Raw genomic sequence first — 9,400 nt, 5'->3', positions numbered from 1 at the left:
TCTTTATTTGCCACAAACCAAAATTATTTTTACCGTCAAACGGTGCCACCGAAAATTTCGCAGAACTAGCCATAAGTAACTGTTCAAAATTTTTGTTAGTTTTCAAACCCTAACCACTTACTGAGATAGTGCTGGGCACGAGAGAAAACCAGAAAACTAGGAATAGCCGTTTAGAAAACCCAATCAATAGGGAATCAAAATTAATCAATCGTTTCGGATGAAAAACACGAAAACCCTAACAAAACCCTGATACCAATTTGTTAGGATTATAATCCGATTAGAATGATTAATTAACACACCAGAATAATTAACAAGAATTTAACGTGTTTCAGTCAATGTGACCTACATTCACAAGACAAAGAGAACTTTCACTATATTGATAAAAGAGTGCCGGAGAGGCTCGTTATAAAAGGGGAGTACAAGATATATTGTTTCTCATTATATTCAATAAAATAAAATTAATTTTATTTATTGGTTGGCCACCCAATAAATAAAATACCCAACAGTGTCATATGCACATTCATGTTTATGTGCATCTACTTAATGATTTTATAATGCATACTGAGGACATGATTTAATTTTGAACTACTCTTAACACAAATGAAAATATAATCCCTACACTTTGGCCTTGAAATTTCTTTACATTTTGGCATCAGAATTATCCTTAACCACTACTTGCAACTGGTCTTTAATAATCTCTTCAACCTTCTCGACGTCCCATTTCTGAGGTTCTTCCATGACTACCCTCTTCCTGTACTTGATATAGAGCGCAAGCTGCAGGATTCCGAAAGGACAACCGACCAGGTTTGGTGACTGCCATCATATCAAAATCTGTGTTAGGAAACTAATGTTTTTTATAGATTTATTATGATTGAAAACTGTGAATTTGTTCTCGTATTACAAACCGCAAGAATGAAGTCGTGGCTCAGTAGTCCATAAGCCAGCCAAAGCAAACTTGTTATAAATGAAAACAAAGATAAGTAGAATGGCATAAATTCAACGCTCTTGGTTTGTAAAACTTGCTTCTGCAATTGTAGAGAAAACAATTTGTTACTGACATTATTATCGTGATGTAGGCAGTTAAAATTAGTTGCCAAAATAAAATGACTCACCACAACCACAAGCGGAGAGCAGTACATAGCAACAGAAGCTACCAGCCCGATACTTCCAATAAGAATCTTGCGGTGATGATGCTCGTGGAAGACAACAGCTGATGTTGTTGCACAGATGACGAATATAACGGTTACAGCAGTTGTTAATATTGCTACCTTCTTCTGCATTGTCATTAAATATCAATATCAGTTCCCGTCTAATTAAAACCATTGTTTTAAATGCACGCATATATGCAGAATAGTAATTTTGACTAGTCGCGCAGATATGAGTGCTTCATAAGGAAAGGACTTTACTCTTAGGCGTATACTTTAATTAGTGAAAATTTTGTGCAGGCAGTTGGTAAATGATACTATTACATATGTATGCATTTATTACCCTAACCATTTAGTTATGATCATACATGTATGTGTATGTGTAAAAAAGTTGAACTAAAAGCAAAGGCTAAACATGCTTAAGTAGTATCATGAGACAGGATGAAGAACTATAAAGCTTGCCTTTCTTGTAACAGTCGCAAACCAAAAATATATGACAATGAAGGATAGCTCAAGAACAATCCCTAGGCCATTGATAGTGACGATAGTAACGTTTTCCCAGCCACAGCTTACAATTGGCAAACCGTACCAGGTATAGAAATAACAGTTGGTTAATGCAAGTACATAAGGAACACATGAAAACTCTTCGGTACTTCTCTTCTTTATGACCCTGGCAAATGTCAATCTGTAAACAAAGATATATTATATGAGAGATCAAGATACGAGGTCATGTTGTGCTGCAAATTCAGCATTTTGTCGATCCTGGTAAAGTAAAATTTTGAGTACTGAACATTACATAGGAGCAGTATACAGTAACATCGAGGCTGCATTACCTGCAAGACGAAAGAGGTATTAGTATAATAAGTTTAGACTTTGGCATCAGGTTATTATAAGAATTTCAAGAACTTCACAAAATTATAGTATTGCAGTACCCAGTATTCCGACGGTCAAACGCAACCAGTCTCCCATCTTTCGGAGTTAACAAGAGGATTTGATCCTAATTAACTTCAATGAGATATGTATTGTAGTCTGAAGTGTCTTATCACCAAAGGGTTATTTATATATGCATGGATGTATAGGAACAGAATAATTCATGCACAATCGAAAAAAAAGAGCACAGTCAGCAAGTTGTGGAGAGAAACAATGGGGAAAATAGTTAAACCAGAAAATACTTGTGGAGGAAAATGAGTAGGATTTAATTAGGGCATCTGAATGAGATAATTTAATTAATATGTTCATTCAAAGTTGTATTTAGTTAGCTTTTGGCAATAAGATGACAGATTAGATAGGAACGATTAATGAAATGAGATTATTTTGTTGTCTTTGTCTGCTTATGAGTGGAAGATGTCACAGAGATTCCACTACGTATCTGATGCAAACGTTTAGGTTTTGCTTGGTTGCTCACATTATACACCCACGGTATTAATTATATCTTCGATTACCACTTTGTACAACAGCGACAAACTTAATTTATGGTCGTATCCTTTTCATCATCATTGATTTTTAAGCATCTGAGGAGAGCAACATCACGTTTCAGTTGTTCCTGAAGCAACTGAGGTAGGAAGCATTCAAGAAAGTGTTGGAAGCAAAGGTTGGTTGTACCATGTCATTGTGCTGAAACAGTGTAACTCCACTTACTTTCATGAAGAGAAAAATGCAGAGCAACCTTTTTACTAATCAAACAAAGTGAGAAATGAACATATATAAAAATTACTCTACTGTCATTTTCCCCTTGTGTCTGTTAGCATGATACAGCGGCTGCATTAATCATTTTGTCGTTTGAGTCCTTGTATGGCTAATCTTCATAGGTGCAAAGAATGGAAAACTTACCAAGAGTCTGAAATGTACTTGAGGAAAGGTTTTTCCAATCATTTTTATGTTAATGGAACATCTTTATACATATGTTAATAGAAATAGGATACCTCTCCAAGCAGAATCCCATGGTCACAATTACTCTGTTGTCTACAGCTAGTATCATGTCTTTCCACTAAAATACCATGTCCTCAGCTAAGCATTAACCATTGGACTGTTTTATTTTGTCGTTGTTATGGCACTAACAACACTTAAAAGTGTTCTAACATATCATTTGAATACTTCAGGTATTATAAAACTACAATAATTGCTGGTTGAATGTGACTAAGTCCACTTATTTTCCAGATCATCTAGACGAGACGGCCTTTTTACCACTGTCCATTCTAAACTACGACTCACAGATTTGGGTGGTCCAGTTCCGATCGTACAAGTTGATTCCTCAAGAGGTGTAAACATTGGGACAACCTTGTGCTGTTCTACTCAATTCAGATTAACCTCTTTAACACATGAGCTTTGTATGTTTATTTTACTTTTACTTTTCTATTGGTCATTCGATATGCACTTTGATCTGTTTAGCCATTAGTGTAATGTTAACATTTCAGATGGTTCTAACAAGCAAAACGGATGCATGTATTAACCTAAATTTCCAAAAACATCGAGTACTGGTTACGTTCATTTCACTAGTGATGTGAGAAGCACAATTCTTCTGATATTTTGGCACCATGTGAATGTCAAGGTCATGCGTTGATTAGAAATGACAAGTCTTATAAACTTTAGTCCCAGAAATGGGAGCTTATTCTTTTGAGTACCAAATTATTGCATAGAATTTAATTCTGTTTTTCACAAGAATTTGAATATGATGAGGTGTATCTTGCTAATCTCTTTTCATGCATTAGTCCATTGTTCTTGGCCTTATGCTAGCTATTAGTCCCTAACTCATAATTATTAGATGCAATCACTCAACTATATATGGTTAATTATCTTTCTTAGATGATTACATTTAACCACAGCGTTCCAGATATAACAGTTCATTGTACATGGCCTTCTGTTGGCTTTTAGTAAGTATTAGATTAATGACTCATGTAACTATTCAAGGAATAAAACTTTGCTAATAATCTTTAAAATCTTTTACTCTTGTAAATGTACTCTGAGAATGTCAGGGCTTCTTTTAAAAAGTCTTTAAGAACAAAATTAAATTTGGAACTATTTGTTTCTGGAATGGTGATTAATGTTCTGGAGAATGATTGTACACGAGTATCGTAGTGTCGGGAAAGATAAAAAGAGTATGCAACAAAATAGAATATGAATTATTCCATGTTTGAATGCAGAGTGATCAGTTACAGATGGAGTGAAATAGTAGTTCTTTCAGATTCTAAACTGGCTTCAACCATAAGATGTGTAATCTGAGTTTTACAACTCTGATTCCATTGTCATTTCGAAGGGTGTCGAACGCTATAGATTTATCGATATTTTGCATTTAATTGGCCAGATTGATTGGACTGAACCAACTTAGTGAGGAAAGGATATTGAAAATGAAAGTTCAGATGGTGTTCACTTGAATGAAAAATGAATGGTATGAAAAGATCACGTAAACCCCGATGTGCACAAAAAATTGGAATTTGAAAGAAAGTCTAATTAGGCTTCATAATTGATATGATAGTAGGTCACATATTTTTAACAAAATCCCGGCCCCATTCCCATCTTAAAAAATTGGATTTAGCCTCTTCCAAACAAAATCCAAACTCGCCCGCCGTCAGCAAAGCCGAATTTTAATACGATTTTTTTAAAAAAAATCAAGATTCGCACACATGTCATCTGTATGAATTTCTTCTATTTACTTGTTCGCCTCAAATTTTGTATGTAATTTAAGCTGCATTGATTTTATTATTATGTTAATTAGTTTTCAATTTTTTTCACAAATTAAAACTTAAATTTTAAATTTTTATTTGCAAAACAAAAATTAAAAAAAAAATGATTAACGAAACTATACAGTCAATATATTTTAAAATACGTGTTTAAGTTAAAACGAACAAATAATTTGAGACAGAGGGGTAATTGTATAATTATTTTGAGGTAAATATCAACTTTTTCTCTATTTCTATCAATGTTCAGCAAGTATAAACTTTTTAAAGAACTTTTCTTATGTGTCAATTTTTACTTTCCCTTAAGAATATGTCGAAATAAATGAAATTATTTTTATATTTATATCCACAATCAAAACATTGAACAAAGTCTCTTATTATTAACATCCTTGATGAATAAACTGTACTGGCATTTCCCATATATATATACACTTGTGAATCAAAGAGTTAAGCATTTTAAGAGAGGGATGCTTGCTCAGAATACAACAAGTACTAATCTACATTTACACCAATGGGATACATAAGTAATACTTCACTATTTCTCTTCCCAAAAAAAGCTCTTAATCTCACAATTTGGGAGTAAAAGTTCCAAAATATCATAAGAATGCGAAATGGCCCTTTATATCACAAAAAAATGCAACTTTTAATTGCGTTGCTAAATGTTGAAGATCACGCAGTAATTATATGCGTTGTTAGGCAAAGTTCAACCTGTTGAAACGTACTGGAAACGCAATACAACTATCCGTTTACTACATAACGCAACCTTTACTTGCGTTTTTCAAAAAAAAAAAAAAATTTTGAAAAATTATTTTATATTTAAAAATTAATATTAACGCAAATAAAAAATGCGTTTTGTAAAGACGTAAATAATAAATGCGTTTTTATGTGATAAAAAGGGTCATTTTCCCGGATTGTGAGAATTTGGGCCATTTTTTTTAAAATTGTGAGGGCCAAAGCCCCTCTGTTCCCCTGTCAAGAAATGTTGGTCTCGGCCACCTTTAAACGAGCTCAGGAACTGCATTGCACATTCTATGAACTGAACTCTGAATAGTGAATACTAGCATCAAGATCTTTAGCGTCTTGTGCGCATACGTGGATGTTTCGTGTACATGTACGTCCATAATGAATTCGTGTATTACAGGAATGAAAATATACCATCAGCTTAATTTCTCTAGTTCTTGGCCTCGGAATCAATAATAACCACAACTTGCACATGATCATCTTTGGTTTTCTCTTCATCCATTTCATCATCCAGTTCATGTGGTTCTTCCGTGATTCCCCTATTCCTGTATTTGAAATAGAGCACAAGCTGCAGGACCCCTAACGGACAACCAATCAGGTTCGGTGACTGCAATTTTATCGAAAACTGTGTTAGAAGACTATTGTTTTTACACAAGTAATTTTTTAAAACAATAAGTTGCAGTTCTCATATTACATACCCCGAGAATGTAGTCTTTGCTCAGTAGTCCATAGGTCATCCAAAGCAAACTTGTGATAAATGAGAATAAAGAGAGGTAGAATGGCATAAATTCCACGCTCTTAGTTTTTAGGACTTGTTTCTGAAATTTCAGGGAAAAATGTGTTACTGACAATGGAATACAATCACGACGTAAAGGCTACCGAAACTCGTCATTGCCAAGAGATTAGAGAAGATGATTCACCACAGCCACTAGCGGAGAGCAGTACATAGCAACAGAAGCTACCTATCCGATACTGCCTATAAGCACCTTGCGGTAATGATGGTCATGGAAGACTACAACTGATATGGTTGCACAGATGGCGAAAATAAGGGTAACGGCTATGGCTAATGCTGCTGCCTTCTTCTGTATTATCATTACGTATCAACTTGAGCTCTTATCAAATTGAAATCATTGTTATGAATATATGCAAGTAAAATGCTAATCACGCAAAATGTAAACAAATTTGGAAAAGCATAAACTAGAAAGCTTGCCTTTTGTGTAGCAGAAGCAAACCAAAGATAAATTAAAACGAAGGATAGCTCAAGCACAACTCCAATGCCATTGATACTAAAAACAGTTATGTTTTCCCACGCATAGCTGACTAATGGCGAACCATACCACGTATAGAAATAACAGTTTGCTAATGCAAGTATATAAGGAACACACGAAAACTTTTCGGTACTTCTCTTCTTGATGATCCTGGCAAAAGTTAATCTGTAAACAAAGAAATAAATATCATAGACGAGGAAACAAGGTGATTTGATCAAAATTCTTCTTATGTAACTGAACATTACATTGGCGCGGAGTAAAGAAACAATGAGGATGCATTTCCTGCAAAATTAAGGATAATTAGTATCTTAAATATGATAAGAAGATGATGATAGATCAAATTATAGTAGAATTGCATACCCATTACCCCAGCCGCTAAGCGCAATTGCTTAATAATCTTTAGGGGCATGTTTGAGCAAAATTATAATGAAATTCAGGTTGTTACATGCGTGAGCTTTCTCAAGAAGTGAAAATGAGAAAAGGACAGATGGGCACTTTCCCAACTTTTTTGGATCAAGTAACCAGAAAGTTGGGTAACCATTTTCCTATTTTTATATAAAGACTTCTACACGGATGAAATTTGTAATTTGGTTTTGAAATTAACGTCTTTTAAATCATTTGTTCATGTACACACGTATATGCATGTAACATTTTGGTTGCTCAAGGTACAGCTTGATTGGTAAAATCAAAAGATTAAATAAAAACTTCTCTGTTTTAAATTTTCCTACTGTAATTGAACATAATAAAAAAAATTATTTTTTTGTAGTAAAGTAAATCATTGCTATAACATTTAATAGTTTGATGATCAAATAAGTTATCAAGTTGCAACAAAAAAAACATAATGGATTGAAAAAGTAAACCGCGTACTCCTGTTAACCGCGAAAAGCTGATGAATTGGCAATGTTTTAACCGGAACCCTGAAGCCCTGTCCTCTTCTGATACTTGAAATAGAGCGCAAGCTGCAGGATCCCAAATGGACAACCAATCAGGTTTGGTGACTGCCATCATATCAAAATATGTGTTAAAAATCAATTTTTTTATGAATGTATGATTGAAAACATTGAATTCCAGTTCTCATGTTACAAACCGCAAGGAGTAAGTCTTGGCTCAGTAGTCCATAGGCCAGCCAAAGCAAGCTTGTTATAAATGTAAACAAAGATAAGTAGAATGGCATAAACTCAACACTCTTGGTTTGTAGAACTTGCTTCTGCGATTGTAGAGAAAACAATTTGTTACTGACAGGATTATCGTGATGTAGGCAGTTGAAATTCATTGCATAAGACTCACCACAACCACAAGCGGAGAGCAGTACATAGCGACAGAAGCTACCAATCCGATACTGCCAATAAACACCTTGCGGTAATGATGCTCATGGAAGACAATAACTGATATTGTTGCACAGGTAACAAATATAAGGGTAACGAATGTCGCTAATATTGTTACCTTCTTCTGCATTGTCATTACATAATCAATATCAGATCTTATATAACCGAAACCACAGTTACGAAATTATTAATTAAAGTAAATGGTAACCATGAAAAATGGAACAAAATCTGAAAAAGATTAAGAGCTAGCTAGAAAGCTTGCCTTTCGCGTAGCAGACGCGAACCAGAGATAAATAAAAATGAAGGATAGCTCAAGCACAACCCCTATGCCATTGATAGTAACAATAGTTATATTTTCCCACCCGTAGCTTACGAATGGCGATCCGTACCACGTATAGAAATAACAATTGGTTAATGCAAGTACATAAGGGACACACGAGAACTCTTCGGTACTTCTCTTGTGTATCACCCTGGCAAATGTCAATCTGTAAACACAGAAATATCAAGGGACAAAGATATATGTAATGGGTTAACGGTGCAAATTCAGCATTTTATCGATTGCGGGATAAGTAAATATTTTGAGTACTGAACATTACATAGGAGCTGTATAAAGTAACACCGAGGCTGCATTACCTGCAAGACGAGAGATGTATAAGTATATTAATGTTAAGAAATTCGGGGATTGTATATTATATATAATTACAACATTATATACCCAGTATTCCGACTGTCAAACGCAACATCTTTCGGATTAACAAAGGGAATTGATCCTAACTAGAGTACTCTGATGAAATATTTGTAGTCAGAATTAACTATCAAGTGTCTTGTCCCCAAAGGACTATTTATATCTGGATGGATGAATAGGAACAGAATTATGCCTGCACAATTGAAGTAACTTATACATATGTTCATTGAAAGACCAAAGTTGTAACTTACTTGGTTCCAAGTGGGTTATTAGTGATGTTAGGACGTATTTGATGCAAGGAGTAAAAGAACTTACTCCAAATGTTTATGTCAATTTTTGTTAGGTCATATGATGTAAGGAGGTTATAAGTCAATTCATATTCGAACTGATTATTGTGCTGATACAGTGCAACTCTACATGAATAAAAAAAAATGCGGAGTAACTACAATTATTGCTGGTTCAGTGTGACTAAGTCCACTTATTTTTCCGGATCATCTCGACGAGATGCTCTTTTTACTGTAGTTCATTCTAAAATTAAGAACAACAGATTTGGGTGATCCCT

General features: G+C 34.4%; 2 protein-coding genes and 1 long non-coding RNA gene across 4 annotated transcripts; all 3 read right to left on the bottom strand.

Moving 5' to 3' along the window:
* Positions 1-376: 376 nt before the first annotated feature.
* LOC141706225 (bidirectional sugar transporter SWEET3b-like) lies at positions 377-2,218 on the bottom strand. The gene is made up of 6 exons (XM_074509035.1): positions 2,078-2,218; positions 1,942-1,978; positions 1,608-1,830; positions 1,113-1,274; positions 906-1,025; positions 377-813 (listed from the first exon to the last, which is right to left on the bottom strand). Exons 1-6 carry the CDS (start codon positions 2,112-2,114, stop codon positions 640-642), a joined length of 753 nt encoding a protein of 250 aa, XP_074365136.1. The 5' UTR covers positions 2,115-2,218; the 3' UTR covers positions 377-639.
* Positions 2,219-5,415: 3,197 nt separating this feature from the next.
* On the bottom strand, positions 5,416-6,762 carry LOC141706223 (uncharacterized). The gene is made up of 2 exons (XR_012568711.1): positions 6,259-6,762; positions 5,416-6,167 (listed from the first exon to the last, which is right to left on the bottom strand). It is a non-coding gene; the product is annotated as an uncharacterized LOC141706223 (long non-coding RNA).
* A 128-nt stretch (positions 6,763-6,890) lies between these two features.
* Positions 6,891-9,029, bottom strand: LOC141706222 (bidirectional sugar transporter SWEET3b-like). 2 transcript variants are annotated; one of them, XM_074509034.1, is made up of 8 exons: positions 8,869-9,029; positions 8,750-8,786; positions 8,416-8,638; positions 8,116-8,277; positions 7,916-8,035; positions 7,696-7,787; positions 7,074-7,110; positions 6,891-6,993 (listed from the first exon to the last, which is right to left on the bottom strand). In XM_074509034.1, exons 1-6 carry the CDS (start codon positions 8,894-8,896, stop codon positions 7,734-7,736), a joined length of 624 nt encoding a protein of 207 aa, XP_074365135.1. In that variant the 5' UTR covers positions 8,897-9,029; the 3' UTR covers positions 6,891-6,993; positions 7,074-7,110; positions 7,696-7,733. The 2 variants fall into 2 exon arrangements, with proteins under 2 accessions (XP_074365135.1, XP_074365134.1); XM_074509033.1 differs by having other exon boundaries at positions 7,696-7,826; positions 8,869-9,021.
* Positions 9,030-9,400: the final 371 nt, after the last annotated feature.

The sequence above is a fragment of the Apium graveolens genome, chromosome 2 (genome assembly GCF_009905375.1).
Source record: "Apium graveolens cultivar Ventura chromosome 2, ASM990537v1, whole genome shotgun sequence".
NCBI classification, from domain to species: domain Eukaryota; kingdom Viridiplantae; phylum Streptophyta; class Magnoliopsida; order Apiales; family Apiaceae; genus Apium; species Apium graveolens.
The sequence above is the reverse complement of the archived record's forward strand: the minus strand, read 5'-3'. Positions and strand labels throughout refer to the sequence as shown.